The 18959-nt window shown below is 36.3% G+C and overlaps 1 protein-coding gene and 1 pseudogene across 1 annotated transcript; one reads left to right on the top strand and one right to left on the bottom strand.

Annotated features, from left to right (window-relative positions):
- Positions 1-273: 273 nt before the first annotated feature.
- LOC129894401 (carbon catabolite repressor protein 4 homolog 3-like) lies at positions 274-12924 on the bottom strand (annotated as a pseudogene).
- Positions 12925-14018: 1094 nt separating this feature from the next.
- On the top strand, positions 14019-18525 carry LOC129895590 (ATP-dependent Clp protease adapter protein CLPS1, chloroplastic). Its single transcript, XM_055971316.1, has 3 exons — positions 14019-14229; positions 15311-15458; positions 18047-18525. Exons 1-3 carry the CDS (start codon positions 14160-14162, stop codon positions 18306-18308), a joined length of 480 nt encoding a protein of 159 aa, XP_055827291.1. The 5' UTR covers positions 14019-14159; the 3' UTR covers positions 18309-18525.
- The last annotated feature ends 434 nt before the right edge of the window (positions 18526-18959 follow it).

The raw sequence follows: 18959 nt of genomic DNA on the forward strand, positions 1-18959 counted from the left end.
TTTTTATAGTTTTTACGACTTATGAGTTTTTATGTTTATGAGCAAAAAAAACACAACTTAAAAATCTAAATTACATGTCGAAACAAAACTCAACTTCGTATCTTGTGATTTCATATCACTTAGCCACACGGGTTTAAGAGGAACACAACTTTATATGGACGATGACGTTGGAACTAGATATAATTTGTTGCCCACCCAGCTAACTAGATGCAAGATTGCAAACCCAGGAAGAAATACTTCTCATCCTGTAAGCGCCGTCTTGGTAGCATCTCATTGGGAAGAGAAAAATTTGAGATCACAATGTCGAAAACTTGGTTTTGTGTTAACATATATGTATTATGTTCCTACTGCAATGCAGACCTAAACTTGGGACAATATTAAAGGCACCGATTTGATCCGCGAAACATATTCACACGTCCAAACCATGAGTTAATTTGTAGGTAGTACAATTCTAGACAATAGCGGATAGCACAATGCATCTGCTTTGTAATCACAAACTAAACTGTCATTTCTTATGCTCAACTTAATTCATGCAACTCCGTTTGACATATGCAACATCCAGTTTGTTTCCCATGTTGTCTTGAACCTGCGCGCAATGATGAGGAGTTTGTTGTATGGATGATCGGTCCATCACTATATTAACAGATGTCACCTTTAACTGGTAGTAAGGTCTTCAGTTGCTCCAACAACTTCCAAGAATGCAAACTCAGAAACCAAAGGCAAGTGATCACTACCCAATTTCTGCAGCACAGAAATTCAAATCAAATTTAGCTTAAAGAAAGTTAAACGCACAAAACATCTCAAGGAACATATCAAATGTAATGAGATCTAGGAGTGCTCTAATCCGGCTTACAAAATAAAAGTTTAATGGTTCACCATAAAGAAAAGATGTTATGACTATGGTTCTTGATGGCTGAATCTATCCCAAATGTGCAATCAAGCATCAGGTCATTTTATTAAAGGACCCAAATCTAAATTAATTCGATAAATTTTCAAATATATTAGTTGGATGAATCTATTTCAAGCACAATACTACATGTTTTAACAACCTTATTAATGTATTTGCCTCTTTTGCATAATCTGACACGTTCGTGTTAACAATATCAGGTTACTATGTCAGAAGTACAATACCTTGTAGGTAAGACCACCTGTTTTCTTCAACACATAAATTGGTAAAGTATCTAAAACTTTTGTGGGTGCAAGACCATTAGAATACCTGCATGTGGTGGATTTTACTTTAGTGCTTACTCCCGTCAATCAAGTTAGCTGAAAAATATGGGTAGCAGTTGTAATCAACAGTATTAGTACCATAAATAATCAACAGTGCCCAGAAACTTCGAGTGGTAAGATGTGGCTAATGGTTCACCACTGTTATCCCTTGTTATTAGAGGTCCCTAAGAAGAAGGAAGAGCGTCTGCCTAAGAGGTGCATAACTCTGTGGGATTTAGGGGCACCAATCGCAACATTCATCTCCTCTTCGCTCCATCAAGAATTAAAAAATCTGAAGTCAATTGCATGCACACAACAAAATTCTTCATCAGAATCATATGACACAAATAATTTAGTGTTCTCACAAGTAAACCAATTGACATCAGAAATCTCAAACATCAATGGATCAAGAACCAAACACACTTGATGATTTATGAAGGGCAGCAATAAACAATAACAACAACAACATACCCAGTGGAATGCCACAAGTGGGGTCTGGGGAAGGTAGGATGTACGCATACCTTACCACTACCTCATAGAGATAGAGAGGTGGTTTCCAAAAGACCCTCGGCTTGAAAGTCACAGTTCCAAGTACGAGAGAAAAAAAACAATATATATATCATACAGAAAAAAGAAAATAAAATAAAATAAATAAATAATTAAAAAAAAAAAGAAAAAATAGAAATAAAAAAAAAAAAAATGCAATGCAAAATTTACAAGACAAGAACAATAACTATAGCAAAGTACTGCAATAATCAAAGGCAATAGCAACACAACTATAGAGGCATGCCTAGACCTACGACCACCCTAAATCGACACACGGTAATAGCTGAACCCAAATAAAATCAACAACAACCAACATAAACAGTTAGAGGAGTTATACGTCTTTTATTATTATCAGATATTTTAAGCCTTATGTAAATGGTTAGATAATTTCATATCTCCATTTTTGTTCTATTCTATCAATGTAACAAAGTCAAATCCCATAAATAAATTTGGTTTCCAAAGTTTGATATCTACTAAGCTTCAAGAGTTTGACCATACAACTCATTATAGTGAAGTTGAAAACCGAGAATGAGGATATAGAGAAGATGTCATGTTGTTAAAAAAACACCACACTGTTTTCTCACAAAACAAAAACTGAAGCAATTTATGACCTCTCTTAGGTTTTATGACCACTCTAGCTATCTGATTTATAGGAGTGCATAGACCTTCAAAAGACATAATAAGTACTGGCAGATCCTTCCTTCACCTGTCCATTAAAACAAACAAAATCCCCTTTTCTCTTCTAAGACCAAGAACTTGAGAGGGATGGCATCGTCTCTGACCAGATAACTCTTTTCGGTTATGTAGCATTAGATTGAGCTGCTTTATCAAAAACAAATCTTGAGAAGCAAACAACTCAACGAAAAAAGCATGCAGATCATATTACTTAAGAAGTACTTTAATATTGCATAAAGGATATTGAATTGGGATTTGGCAAATTACCTTGGATGATGACAAGAATTTGTAGATTGACTCTGTCACAAGGGATAAACAAATAGGCATTGTTTCAGCAAGTTACTTTTTTAAAAATAGAAGTAAATGACATACTTCATAAAGATAAATTTCAGCTATTCACACCTGGGGAGTGCTATTATAATCACCTGCAAGCACAATAGGTACATGGTCCCACTTTTCTGAAAGTATGTGTGCCCTTGATGAAAGAAAGCGAATCTGAAAGGAAGAATATGAGTGATAAGTTACCACTGGTGAAAAACTGAAGCAAATAGCAATCCTTGGTACCACACATCAATCTGCTGACAGTTGGGGAATTTAAACAGTTTATGTCTAAAGTTAAGCATGCCATCAGAAGAGGAAAAGCACACATTTTGTAGCAAGAACTAGATTCTTATTACCACAATGTTGCACACATATTTTATCATGGAGCCTGAACAAAGATTGAGAATATCTATTTCTAGATGGGAGTTTGTTCAGATGTCAAGTGGTATGCTGATGAAACAGGATTTGAAATCCAAAAGAATAAAACTCACTCTATCCATGTGCCTAAGCATTAAGAAACGATTTGATAAGTTGATTTTTAAATTTATTTTTCACTTGAATTTCCTAATAACCAAAAAGGATGTACACTTCCAATTTGGGACAATTTTGAAAACCATTTGATCAGAAACTTCCATCAACAAATTCCAATATCCGAACAAATGATAAATTTAATTTCAATCGAACAAAATTTTACAAAATTAATAATAAAAGAAATTACATTCTGACAGCTGTGCATTCCAAATAATTGTAGTGTTCATAACAACAACAACCATACCCAATGTAATCCCACAAGTGGGGTTTGGGGAGGATGGTGTGTATGCAACCTTACCCAACCTTCTAAAGATAGAGAGGATGTTTCTGATAGACCCTCGACTCAAGTAATGATAAGGTAAAAATCATCGCAGTATAATTAAAGATGCAATTTGGGTAGGCGGATGAGATCTTTTAGATTCGAGAATATGTGGCTAGATTTTGGGGATAGAATGGCTAGCTGGTCGAATAGTTATGTGGTGGAGAGGAGACCTTCTTACAGGCTGTACAAGAAGTTAAAGTTGCTTAAAGCTGACATAAGGGCTGATTGGCCTTGGCCCAAGAGGTTAGTTGGAGACAAAAATCTAGGGCGTTATGGTTGAAGGAGGGGGATTCTAGTACAAAAATATTTCATAGGGCAACAACCTCAAATAGGAGAAGGAACTACATAGAGTCGGTGAAGATCAATAGGGTGAGTTATGCCAGAAATGTGGGGAAGGAGAAAGTAGAGGGGGCAATTGTAGACTTTCATGAACATTTGTTGTGGTGGTGGTTAGGGTTCAATCAAATCGAAGGGGAGGAGGGCGAGTGGCTAGGAAAGGCAATCGAGGAGGAGGTGAAAAGGCGGTTCAGTGTTCTGCGGGTGATAGAGCGTCGGGACCCGATGGTTCTCCTTGAATTTTTTCCAGCATTGCTGTAATATGGTCAAAATTGATGTGATGGATACTATTGCTAAGTTTCACGAAAGAGATGAATTCAAAAATAGTTTGAACGCCTCGTTCATTGTGATCATTCCTAAATGGGAGGGAGCTATGAGCACGAAGGACTATAGACCTATTAGTCTAGTGGGAAGCATCTTTAAGATTATCTCTAAGGTGCCTTCATTAGACTTAAGAAGGTGTTGGCGAAACTATTTCTGCATCGCAGAATGCTTTTGTTGAGGGTAGACAGATCTTGGATGCAACATTAGTGGAAAACGTGGTGTTGGATTCAAGGAGAAAGCAAGGAGTGCCAGGTGTTTTGTGCAAATTTCATCTTCAAAACGCCAATGATCATGTGGACCAAAAATTCCTAGATTCCATTATTGCTTCAAATGTGATTTGGGGAAAAGTGGAGGAAATAGATATATTCTTGCATCTCTTCGGTGAGATTCTCTGTCAGTAAATGGTAATCCGTGTGGCTTTTTAGGGAGCCTGAGGGGTTTGAGACAAGGGGATCATGTAACTCCAATGTTGTTTATTCTAGTCATGGAAGCTTTGAGCAGGATGATGGATATAGTTGTCTTGGGGGGTTACTTGAAGGGTTTCAATGCTGCGTTTGGGGTGTAGAGGACAGTTTCAATGACTCACTTGCTGTTCGCGGAATACTTTGGTTTTTTGTGATGCAGTTGAGACCAAGTTGGATTATTTAGGCCAAGTCCTCACATGGTTTCAGGCAGTGTCAGACCTCAAAATTAACTTGACTACGTGTGAGACTATTCCGCTTGGAGAGGTGAATGAAATTGCATCGCTTGCTAAGGTTCTGAATTGCAGGGTTGGAGCCCTTCCGATAACATGTATTGTAGCGTCGTTAGTTGCATCGAACAAGGATCATACAATGTTGAATCCCATTCTTCAGAGGGTTGAGAAGAGATTTGCTGGGTAGCACAAAAGATATTTGTCCAAAGGCGAGAAGAAAGTGTTTATTAAGAGCACACTGTCGAGTATTCCCACTTACTACATGTCTTCGATTCATACTCTAATTTTTGGTCACTGAAAAGTTTCAAAGAAATTTCTTATGGGGTGCGGCAGATGAGGTTCCTTTCACTTGGTGTGGTGAGAGACTGTCACATCACCTAAAAGTGGGGAGGTCTTGGCATTAAAGATGTAAAGATCTTTAATAAGCCTTATTAGGCAAATGACATTGGAAGTTCGGACTGGTGATAGTTGATAAATATGGGATAATGGAAGGGGGTATCACTTTGCCTTTTGGGTGTGGTTTGTGGAGGAATATCATGAAGGGATATGAGTATTTCTGGGAATATATCTCATTCAAGTTCGGAGAAAAAAGAAGAGTAAATTTTCGGCACATATAATCGAAAGATGAATTCCAAAGATTGTCTAGAATATCTATCTTGTCAAAGAGACTTGACGGTACAACTAATTAGGGGGATACAAGGTAAAGAGACTTTATGGGACTTGAGATTTAGAAGGGAATTTCAAGATTGGAAAATGACCAAGTTTCAAAGATTGTTAGCCTAACTTCATAGATAAGTCAATCTGATTGATAATGTCAATGGTTGGTGGTGGGGCTTGGGAAATAATGGACTATTCTCTGTGAAGTCCTTCTATGAGAAGATTTTAGTTAAGGGGGAGCAAGTTTTACCATGTAATCTAATATGGACTCCAAAGGTGCCGAGAAAGGTGTGTTTTTTCAGTTGGCTAGCTGCTAGAGGGGTGATTTTGACATCGAAAAGTCTTAGTAAGCGGAAGGTTGTTTGCATCAGTTGGTGTTATATGTGTAAGGAGGCGGGTGAGGATGTAGATCATCTTCTTCTACATTGCGGACTATCAATGATGTTATGGTGGGCTATGTTTAGGTGGTTTGGCACTCCATGAGGGATGTCAAAAACCGTGAAAGAGTTGATGTTTAGTAGAAAGAGCGGGAGAAGGAAGATAAGAGAAGCGCTTGGAATGTGGTCCTACTTGCATTAATGTCAGGATTGAATAAAGAAAATGATGCAATTGAAAGTCAGGACTGATCTAAACGGCAGTTGAGCAGGCTAGGAGAAATAAGAACTAAGAATTGGTTAAGCTAACAGGCGTTGCCAACCTAAGAATTAGTATTGAAATAGATCAGGTGTTAAATCATATCTTGTGTATTTCAGGTAGAGCATATAATGTGAGTTGTAACGTATGCACTATGAATTTAATGTTATTAGGCATAAAATTGTCGATATTACTTGAAGAAAATCTTGAAAATAACAATGAAAGAGATAAAGATGATGCCAAAAAAGGGAAGTAATTAGTTCAACAACTTCAATCAAGCTTATCAAGCTTAAAAAATAACAATAAATATAACTAATTAGAGGAGTAAAATCATCTTATAATGTTTTATTGAGCTGGAGTTAGTGAGATTTTCTCTTGAATCACATTAGGAGAAGGGCCGCACCGAAGGGGTATCAGGTAGCCAGCCTATCCTAATGCAAGCGTTAGTGCCTACTTCCAAGGTTCAAACCCGTGGCCTATAGGTCACACAGAGAAAACTTTACCGGCGATTCAAGGCTCCCCTTTCGAATTAACATTATATACGTAAATAAATTAAATCTTTGTTATTTTTAATTTATCTTTAGATTCAATTCAACATTATTACTTTGCAATCGCAGTGGAAAAATAAGAAGACAACTTTGGTTGGGAATCATGGTAATCATGTAATAGATTCACATTATATGAAAAGACTAAATAAACGTGACAAAAAATTTGACAAATAGACTCATAATGTGAAAACAATAAGTAAACATGACAATACACGTGACAAATAGAATCGTAATATGAAAATATTAAATAAAAATAACAATTTAGTTTTCATTTATCTTTAGATTCAATTCAATATTATTACTTTGCAATTGTACTGGAATAAATAAGAAGGCATCTTTTGTTGGGAATCGTGGTAATAACGCAATAGATTCACATAGTATGAAAACACTAAATAAACCTGACAAATAAAGTGATAATGTGAAAACAATAAATAAACACGACATTACATGTGACAACAATAGACTCATAATATGAAAACATTAAATAAGCGTGACAATACACGTGACAAGTCTACTATAAATTAGACAAGCTTTCCTCTCAAAATTGCTCATCCAAAACATCTCCTCTCTTCTTTACATTAGTTTCTTTAGCAATGGAAAACGATGCCAAAAGAGGTAAGCAAAAGATTGAACTGGAGTTCATTGAGTCCGAGAAAGCACGCGTTGTTAGCTTCTCGAAAAGAAAAAATACCCTGTTCCAGCAAGCAGATAAGCTTGCAACTAGGTCTGGAGCGGATGTTGGTGTTATGCTTTTTACACCAAGTGGAAAACCATGTTCCTATGGTTCCACAAGTATAGAAGAAATTATTGAGAAATTTTTCAAAGTGAAACTAGAGGACCGTGAACGTGGTTATGCTGAGGGAAAATCAAAGAGATTTGAGGCATTGGAAGATCTCCATAAAGATTTACAAGGATGGAAAGAGAAAGAAAAAAAACGAAGACTAATGTATCAGATTATGCATCCTGGCTCAGAAATACCTCCAGACAAGCACATGGAGGAGCAGAAGCTGGCATTGTTGTTGCGGGTAGAGAAAATTAAAAAAGAAACAAAAATTGCTATTCAGGACGAGCATTTCAAGATTGATTTAAATGTTGCCCTAGAGCCAGAAGAAGAGGAGAGTTCTTGAACTCATAATTATCATGGAGTTGGTAATTGGAGTTCTTGAAATTGGAGTTATGCTTGGAGAAGACTTTATCAACGACCGAGTCTTCTAATATAGTCCATTCTTGTCTTTTTTATTAAGTCACATGTTGTTAGTCTTCAATCACCCATTTATATGAGGTTTTAGACCATAAAATAGAAAGTTATGGAGTTCTTATGTTATAAAGTCAGTCTTTTCCCGTTTGTTTTATCTTTAGTCTTTAATGACGCTTTGTGATGTCTAGATTGGTAAATCAATTGAAATCTTTTATTGAACTAGTGAACAATGTGAAAGCGATAGATCAAAGAAACCCTCGGACATTCATTGATTTTCTTTTATGTTTCCATCTCCAGCAAGGTTAGTGCATTTACATTTTACATCAAGGCTAGCTCCATGAGATGGTGGAATCTCTATAATATGTGTTTATTCGATAGAATACGGCTAAAAACTTGCTAAATGACATAGAAATTACAGCAGTCTAAACTCTATTCTTCTTAATTAAATAAAACTCCCAATTAACATAAAACAAATCCCTAAAAATCAAATATTCAGTTATCCGTTTTGTTATTAACTCTCACGATTGTAGCCACAATTCTTGAGTGAGTTTCAGCACTTCTAGAAATTGTTAGCACACAATCAGGTCTGAGACATAATCAACACTCCTCCTAGATCCTAGCTGCAAACTCCTAGGTTTTCTCTGAGAAGCTCAAATCCGTTAACATGAAATGACGTGGTAAAAATATCAGCCACTTGACTTTTTGTTTTACAATACCAATATCACTTCACCATTCTTCGGTACTTCCCTTAAAAATATAACTTGATATTAAAATGTTTAGTTCTTCCATGAAAGACCGGATTTTTTGATATGGCTATAGCAGCCTGTTATCTACAAATATCTCAGTACCCTCTTCTTGCTTCAGCTGCAAATCGGTCATAATTTTTCTCAGCCATAATGCTTGGTTTTTAGTGCTTCAAAGGATTGAGAAGAGGCTGGCAGGTTGGCAGAAAAAGTATTTGTCCAAAGGAGGGAAGGAAGTGCTAATTAAGAGCACTTTATTGAGCATCCCTACCAATTTTATGTCCTTGTTTCAGGTTCCTATCAGTGTTCCATGAAAATTGGAAAAGCTTCAAAGAAACTTCCTTTGGAATTCAGCGGACGGGGAAAAGAAGTATCACTTGGTCCGTCGGGAGACAGTGACTACTCCTAAAGAATCGGGAGGTTTGGGAGTTAAAGATTTGAAGATCTTCAACAAAGCAAAGGGGAAACGGTTGTTGAGAGTAGAGGTCCAATCCTCATGGAGAGAGGTGATAGTAGATAAATATAGGTTGATGGAAGGGAATTGGAGAACAAATGACATCACGTTACCATTTGGATGTGAGTGTGGAGGAACCTCATGAAAGGCCGGGCAGATTCTTTTGAGAACATTTCTTTTAGGGTAGGGGATGGGAGTAGAGTTAGTTTTTGGGGTAGTTTGTGGTGTGGAGATTTGTTGTTAAAAGATGAGTTTCCAAGAATTATCAAGGTTTGTTGTCAAAGGGAGGCGGTAATCCAACAAATTAGGGGGACACTAGGTGGAGATACTTTCTGAAATTTGAGGTTTAAGAGGGATTTCCAAGATTGGAAAGTGAATGATTTTCTAAGATTGTTAGCTTTACTCCATCAGCATTGTGATCCAGTCAAAAGACCCGTTTTTTCTGTCCTTTTAGTTTTATGAGAAGCTTTTGATGAGGGCGGAAAAGGCGTTTCCTTTGAAATCAATTTGGATTCCTAAGGTGCCAAGGAAGGTGTGCTTTTTCTCATGGTTAGCTGTTCGAGGGGTGATTTTGACATCAGAAAACCTAATGAAAAGGAAGATTGTTTGTATCAATTGGTGTTACTTATGCAAGGAGGCGGGCAAAGAGGTAGATCAGCTTTTATTACACTGCAGCCTGACTACGAGACTATGGTGGGATATGTTCAGTTGGTTTGGTATGTCTTGGGTGATATCAAAGTCTGTCAAGGATCTGTTGTTTAGCTGGAAAGCTGGAAGAAGCAGGAGGAAGGACATGGAATGTTGTTCCTCTGGCTTTGATGTGAATCATTTGGAGAGAGGGAAGTATGAGGGCTTTTGAAGGGGTAGAATTGAGTTTTGGGCAGTTGGGCAGTAGTCTCTTGCACCCATGTAGTTCCAGGATGTTTAGAGTATTGGGGGTCTTTTGTAGAGAACCCAGTGTTTTGAGAAGCGAGAAGCGGAAAAAAGCGACGGGGGCTTGCTTCACAGAAGCGAGAAGCGTGAAGCGAAGCGCATGCTTTTTTCAGAAAAAGCGTTATTTAGTATAAAAATATAAAATATAAAATATGCATAGATAAATAATCAAGAACTCAAAAGAATTAGATTAAAAAGTAACTAGATAGTCAATAATACTCGTAAGTAACAACATATAAAGCAAATGCATAACCAAATCACAAAGAGAGCAAAATCCTATTCTTCAACAAGATCCTCAAACTCTTGAAGTGCCATCAACAAGGGTTCTACTTCTACTTGGTCCTCATCTTCTTCCTCATCGGAGGACTCATCAACAAGAGTTCTACTTCTATTTGAACATGAACTTGAACAGAGCATATGCTTTATCTTTAAAAAAAAGGCCAAACTGCTGAATAAAAGTTGAAAAAAATAATTCTTCGCAGACAGCAGTTGCGCAGAAATAGAAAAAGAAGAAGAGAAGAAGAAAAGAAGAGAAGAAGATCGCAGCAGTTGAGAGCAGTGCTGCGCTGAATGAAAATAAAAATAGAAATAGAAAGAGAAGAAGAGAAGAACAGAAGAACAGAAGAACAGAAGAAGAGAAGAAGAAAAACTAACTTGGTTGACGTTGAAATGTTGAAGTTGGACTGTCGAATTGAAGAAGTCACACTGAAAGAGCAGCTTGGAGAAGTCACAGAAGTTATACAGTTTTTTAAAAAAAAAAAAAAACCTAGCGCCGCTTTTTTCCAAAAAAGCTCGCTTTTTTCTCGCTTTTAGATGAAGCGCGCTTCTCGCTTCTCCCGTGAAGCGCTCGCTTTTTCGAAATCGCTTCGCTTCACGATGTTGAAGCGCTAGTACCTCGCCTCGCTTCGCTTCACGCTTAAAGCGAGCGCTTCAGCGCTTTTTCACAACATTGAGAGAACCATATCTTTTATAGGTTCTTTACTTTTTGGTATACTAGTATACGATCAATTTTTGGTCTTTGATTTATGAAATGATACTGTTTACCTGATAATTAAAAAAAACACTCAGAAAACAGATCTTACTTGACCAAGTTTAACATCTCCGCGGTTTGGATTATATAGCACATGAATGTTCCCAACAACGAGCCTCCTTGACTGGGCTTCACGCATCTGTCTGTACCAGACAAAGTTAGACATACAGAATCGAATGAGATATGACTAAATAAGAATGAAACTGTGACTGTCTAGACAAATCACCCTGGAAATCAGAAGAAACTTCCAGTTCAGAATAAATAGACACATGCTTTCTGATATCAGCTAAATCAAATGCTCCAGATCTCAACTATTTGCAGATGTTTTTATCGGTACAGAGCTTGACCTACTAGAAGTGATCCGCATATTTATGCAAGAAAGAAGTCTTGGATACGAGGTCATTTAAGCCATTGGCCATCACATACGCATGTTCTGAAAGAACCTGAAGCTCGATGAGCTTTAGGTTAATCAGTGTGTACTAGTTAAATGCTCATATTTAGGTCGTTCGCCAGTTTCTCTCATGTTTTTCAGTTTAGTTTTGGTTCTCTTTTTTAAGCCTCATATCTCCTTTTACCTATTTGTACCCACCCAGCTGAATATCCAAATTTCGAGCATTCTTTCATCACTCACTGATCCCATTAGGATAGATGAGATTACAGAACATAAGAAAAGAAGTTTGCAATTCACAATTACTACCTCAAAAACAGAGAGTTGAGCGACATTATCCCGAAGCCCATACTGCCTAAATTCAACGCTTTCACCCTCTAAGAACTGAAACCTGGCATGAGCAAGTATTCATTTCAGTCCAAACAAGTATCAAGCTACTAACTGGAAGGTATAACTTTCACTTCTTGCTCTTACTTATCAGCCTTCCAAAACATAGCACAACCATCGACAGAACCACCAGTGCGCCTCTACATGGTAAAAGTAACGCATTTAAATTTTTTCTACGAGCAAGAAGTATAATGAATGATAATACTGGTGGGTGGATCTATACCTTATAGGAACCGACATATCCTGCTTTCTCCAAAATGTTTAGTAGATCATAGTACTTGTCCACCTCCTATTCATATCACATTAATAAAATTCCTCAATTAGTTTCATCTCCAAAGCATAGACATATATGAAGGTACTAGTAACCAAAAGGGCAATTGTTAATTACTTGCAAGCAAATTATATCAGGATTCAATCCGAGGAGTTCTTCACAAATAACTCTTCTATAGTGGTCCCAACCTAAGTAAGCTGGGGGAACATTTCTATATAGATCTCCATGATTGGAAACATTCCTATCTCCCAATATGTTGTACGAAACAACCGTAAACCTTTCCTCTGCACAATATTCCATACACTAATTCAAACTTCAGCATTACCAAACAAAAAAACGAATTGACCAAATTAGGACTGACCTTGATGTTGGCCACCAAGAAGAGCATCCCCTTCCACCCAACGGCGGACGATTTCCGGTGCTGGACTTATCCGTACGTGACGTTCCTGTTTGTACCACCGCCGGCTGTAGGAAGCCGTCAACGAACAGGTGTTGTTACGATGGAAGCTCATACAGCACATGTTGAATATAGGCCGAAAGTTGTAGCTGGCGGCCTTGGTGATGAACCTGGGCGTGGTCAGCAATGAGGAACCGGCTCTGCAGCAGCAGCCCATTGCATAGAGTTGCAGAGAAAGTGTCACTATGAATCCACTGATATCTTAAGCGCCACAGTGAGGAAAGGTCGTTACGAGACCACGCATAGACTAGGGGACTATTTTTTCATTTTTAGGAAATTTTAAAATCAGGCAAGTGTAGAAATATAATCAGCGTCATTAACTATAATTTTACATGTTAAACGACGGAGAGAAACGAATGAGATATAGAAAAGAGATAAAATTAAATTATTTATTTGATGAATAATTATATCACAAACATAATTAATATAGTAATTGATTTGTATCAAAAACTAACAACTAGAAAGAAACAAAAGGTGAACAATGTTGGGTGCTACAAGTTATATTTAACAAGAAATGTGAAAAAAAAAGTTAATTAAAAATATTTAAAAAGTCCTTTTAAAACTCAAAGATTGTATCACCCAAAATTACATCAAATATAGAATAAAAATACCAGAAACTATAAAAACTTGATTTCTCAATAGGAGTTCCCGTTGAAAAAAAATCTTTACAATTTTCATTGAATCTAACAATTAGAATTTGTTAAATATGTTGACAAAAATATAAAAAATGCTTACTTGTAATAAATTTAAAGAATCAAAACTATATATTTTTAAAGGACTATTTTAAGCTTTTTCAAACATGATGAATTATTTTTGTAATTTTATCCGAAAAGCATTAAACTAAAAAGATCAAAACATCACACTAATAATATTCAGTGTAATTTTATAAATGAGGTATAGAAAAAATAAAGTATATGCAGACATTATCAAAAGCAGAGACATTATTTCTGAAAGACTCTTGGATCAAATGCATTAAAACAAAATAGTTATGAAAAAAACACAACAACTAAAAAAAATAACAATTAATAAGTAAAGTAGTATATAGTGTTCAAAAAAAATAATAATAACAATAACAAAATAATACAATAACTAAAATATAATAAACATGATATATTAATAAATATCAAAAATAAAAAATTATATGTATAAGCTAATACTACAACAAACATAGTGCTTCTAACGTGAGAATATTCTTAAAGTAATTTAATTAAGATAAGAAAATAAGGGTTATGATTTCACCAAAGCTGATACGTGTCTATTTTTGCATATGTGTGAAGGACTTGAATGTTGATCGACTGTTTATACTACCAACCACTCATTTAATTTTCTCTCTTATTTAGCAGTTACTATATATAATTTTTCAGGTGAAAAAAAAAGAGTGAACAAATTTGTGATAGACTATAAAATCAGAGATCAGTGGCAGTAGTAGTGGTGTTGTTCGTGTGTGGTGGGAGGCGAGAGAAATTGATATATATATATAGAGAGAGAGAGAGAGAGGAGTTATGGTCATGGAGACTGCCATTTGTGGCCGAGTTGCTCTTTCTCCCCATCAAATCTTCCAACCTAAACCTGGTAAACCCATCTTTGTCTCTATTGGATATGTTAATTGTTGAATATCTATTGTTGTTTCACCAGGAATTGCTCGTTCTTTTGAGAGGTTGTGGCAATTTAATTGGAATAGTTTGCTTTCTTGAATGTTTTTGTTGAATTTATGGATTATTCTTGCTTACCTGAGATGGGGTTCGTGAATTCTTGGCTTTTCAGTTTCTCTTACGTGCATTTAGAGTGAAAAACAGCGAAAAAATTATGGTCTTTGAACTGGATTTGGAAACCCTGATGTCTAGTGATTACCTCAAAGTAATAGCGATCAGACACACATTACAGGAAAGAGAGTGTCAATTGGGGGCTCTGTGTGGGGGGGTGGTGTAGAGATAAGGCTCTTTGTGCTATTCTTCTTCCTGAAACATTCCAGGGTCTATCGGAAATAGTCACTCTACCTTCACAAGGTGGGGGTAAGGCTGTGTACACGCCACCCTCCCAGACCCCACTTGTGGGATTACATTCATTGAGTATGTTGTTATTGTCTTCCTGAAACATTCATAATAGCTTAAAGCAAAGAGTAAAATTGAACTTTGAACTTTTACTAGGGCAAAAATGGAGCTGTTTTCTTCAATGAAAAGGACCAAAATTTGTCAGAGAACTATGAGAGTCCAAGTTGAAGAGATGATTGTTTATATCTGCATCTTTGGCTGGTCGACCAAATCATGGTTTCCTAGTCATTAGTATTCTTAGAAACTGTTGATCATTCTTCCACTCAAAACTAGTGAAGTTTCAAAGTTGATCCAAGAGAAATGTCATGGATTTAATGAATAGTACTATTTACTAGACCATTAATCGAAACACATGTATGTAATTTTGAATCTGAGACTGTCCGTGCATTCAGTAGTAGATAAAAACCTCTCTTATTCGGTCACCGAGAAGTCAGACGACTCTTCAGTAACCCAGTGATTGCTATGTATCTAATGTATATATAATTAGAACACGTGTACATAAGTTGGAGAACTGATGAATTGCCACTGTATTCTTCATGAATTTTGATTCACATATGTTTGTAACTTGATATAAGACTGAATTGTCGGCTTATGTGATACAGGAGATAAGAAACCTCGCCAAAAACAATGGACAAATCGGAATGCTTTAATGGCAATGTCTATAGTAGGAGCAGGCAAAGGTGGTGGGTTGTTGGAGAAGCCTGTTATAGAGAAAACAACTCCTGGGCGTGAATCTGAGTTTGACTTGAGGTATGGATTCCTCAAATGTGAAGTATGTGCTGTTTCAATTAACTTAGGTTCTAAAGGTTTTACCATTCTTTCATGAGTCTGAAACTTTTTGATTCTTCTCTTTCACATTGACGTCTCCTTGCCAAGTACATCTCAACTACTTCCAAAAATGGAATACTTTGTCTATTCTTTTCTGTTTCTCATCTGTGAAAAGTAAAGTTGATTGGAACCATCCTCATACTTAGACAGCGAAATAAATTGGTGGGTCAGAAGAATAATCTATTCTCTACCTCTGAGGTAGGGGTATGATCTGCATACACTCTACATTCCTCAGACTCCACTTTGTGGGACTACACTGGGTATGTTGTTGTTGTCATAAGAATAATATAGAGTTAGACATAAAATTGAAATTAAGTAATATGAAGTCCAATTATGTTAACGTCAGATCATTGCCTTCTCTTTGTCAACCCTTCTCCAAAGAGAAAAGGAAGAGAATTTATTCTTTCTTCTTTATGTGTGGTTGATAAAAGGAAGCACCAAACATGCTGATCATGTTGGAGTCATATCCATATACACAACCACACAGAATTTTTCATTCTTCAGTTGCTATATTTCTTGTTTGTTGGACCTGTTACTGTTCCCTTTCCTGGACTACATTTTCCTTAGTAAAAAGAAAATAGAAACTACCCCAAAATGCTCTCTACTGATGTGGTAACTGGGCAGTTATTTGTCAATTGAACGAGGTCATTCCATCCTGTCTTTCCAAATCCAGAATAAGTCTTTGTATACTTCGTTCTCCTACACTGTACATTGTCATTGCAAACTGGCTTACTGTCAAACTCCAACCACTGCGGCTTCCAGATTCCAGCCTCATCCCTATTTACCTATTTAATCACTTGTTCTTCTACCTTACACAGAGACAACCTAATCAACTCCCAAGCCCCTGAACAGTTATATGATCTTCAAGCACCATAGACGTCTGTGGGACTTTTGGTGTTGCAAGTTACACATACATTACATACATTTTGTTTTTGGTTATAACTATGATGTACGGGATGGGGCCAGCTTGCGCACTCTCAACTAATTCCATGGGGTTTCTGCTACCTCCCACCAACATAGGTACAAGATAACGTTGTCCACTAAGGCTTGGACTGATTATCACTTAGGGGTCGTTTGGTTTGAATACAAATTATGATGGGATTAGTTATGATGGGATAAGTTATGTTGAGATTATTTCTTATTGAGTGTTTCATTTGTTGTATTCAAAATAATATGCATTGCATAAATTTTAAGAATAAGTTGGTTGTTTACAAAAATACCCTACTTTATTTAGTTTTTTTATATTTTCTTTGCAAGCTTTAGTTATTCAATATTCATTCTTAAAATAAAACTTTCATCTTCTTTACCTTAAATATTTTTATGTGTGCATTTCCATGATGTCTGTATGTATTTAAAAGTAAATTTTTCTTCTTATTTAATTTTAAAATAAAATTTTCATTTTAAGTTTGTTAAAGTAAAAAATGATTTATGAGAAATCAAAATATAAATAAACATAAGAATTAGTCAAATAAATTTATAAATAAAAATTATATTATACAGTGTAATTTTAAATAGAAAAAATATGAAGAATTATCATAAAAATAAGGAGTGAATGTTGTTATATATGGTATTAAAAATAATGTAAATATATATGAATGTGAAAAGTGAGGTATAAAAAACATTTAAAGAGATATTTGTCATTTACCTATTTTATCCCGGGATAAGTTATCCCGGGATTAGTGTACCACCTAAGAGGAGGGATAACTTATTCCGGTACCATTTATTAATTCCGGGATAAGTTATTGCGGACTTGCCAGCCAAACACCAACTTAAGTGCCACTATAATTTAATCCCAGGATTATTTGGTGCTATCCTTCACACCAAACGACCCCTTAGTTTTTTTTGTTGCTAGTGCAATTTGATCCTGAGACCTCATGGTTATCAATCCACTTCATTGGCCACTAGACCACATCCGTGAGTGCATATTGCTTGATTGTTGTTTAGGTGATGTATAAGTACTTTGTACAACACTACTAAGGTGGAAGATGGGAAATGAAAGAGGAGAAAAAAATTTGGCAGCAATTCAAGGGTATAGATGAAGAGCAGGAAAAAAACAAGGATTTTCAAATAATGGTGATTCTTGTTAAGATTGGGGAAAAGGGCAATCTATCTAGGAACATAAACTTGAAATATTTTCTTTATGGAGCACCCGAGAATTTTCTTTAGGCAAGATATGTTTCATGCTAAGCAGAGAGGTGATGTTTATTTGTTTACTAGATATGTTTCATGCTAAGTAGAGAGGTGATGTTTATTTCTTTACTTAGTCATGGATAAGTTAAGCAAGAGTTGAATATGGATCAGATCCCAAAGTATACCAGAAAGTTTCCTTTTGATGAGCTGCATATCAAGAGAACTGCATGTGGATATCTGTTAGTATTCCTTTACCTTCTGGGTTTCTATTGAAAATGATACAAGTTGTGAGGTTGAAATGAAACTGTTGATAAACTTTCTATAAAGAACAAATGGAATGACTAATACTCTACTGTCACAACTTTGTCTTCCTTTTCCAGAAAATCAAGGAAAATGTCCCCACCCTATCGTGTGATGCTGCACAATGACAATTACAACAAGAGGGAATATGTTGTTCAAGTACTCATGAAGGTTATACCAGGGATGACGGTCGACAATGCTGTTAATATCATGCAAGAGGCACATCACAATGGTCTGTCAGTGGTGATAATCTGTGCTCAAGCTGATGCAGAAGAACATTGCACACAGCTAAGAGGCAATGGTCTGCTGAGCTCCATCGAGCCTGCCAGTGGAGGTTGTTGAAGAAAATGAACCTGATGAGTGATTTATTCAGAAGCAGCAGCCTACTCTCCGCATAGATATTGTACATAAATGTTGAGAATGGGCATAGTACCTCATTACTTCTAGTCTGTTGAGCTCGAAGTAGAACATATTACTGTAAACATGTCAGCACCAGAGACCGCTGAGGTTGTTATACTAGAAATATATCAATCAATCAACTATGCCTCAATTCAAAGTAGTAGGGTCAATCCTAAATATGAATCGTCTATTTCTATTATGTTCTATCCAAGTCAAATCATTTTTGCCTTTACTGAATAATTTGCCTTTAATGACAAATGAGAGGTTCTCATAATTGCCGCACACTTATTCCTGCATAGATAAGTAGTTTAATCTAAACTTAGTTGATATCACATGTATGAATTTTTGTCACATTGTTAAGCTAAGTTGGTAATGTACTTCTGGTGCGGGCCTGAGGAATCAAACCCCGCACCAGAAGAGCAAGACTTTCCTTGGGATAGTACTATTGATTTCAAATTAGAGAAGGAATACAGGAAAAACTTACTCAGACTTTGAAAGCCACATTTGTTGATGGGAAACCACCTCTTTGAACTTGGTTCCGTTTATTTAAGCATACTTAAAACTCTTAAAGGTCCTTATTATCCGTTAGACTTG

Source organism: Solanum dulcamara, chromosome 7, assembly GCF_947179165.1.
Source record: "Solanum dulcamara chromosome 7, daSolDulc1.2, whole genome shotgun sequence".
NCBI classification, from domain to species: domain Eukaryota; kingdom Viridiplantae; phylum Streptophyta; class Magnoliopsida; order Solanales; family Solanaceae; genus Solanum; species Solanum dulcamara.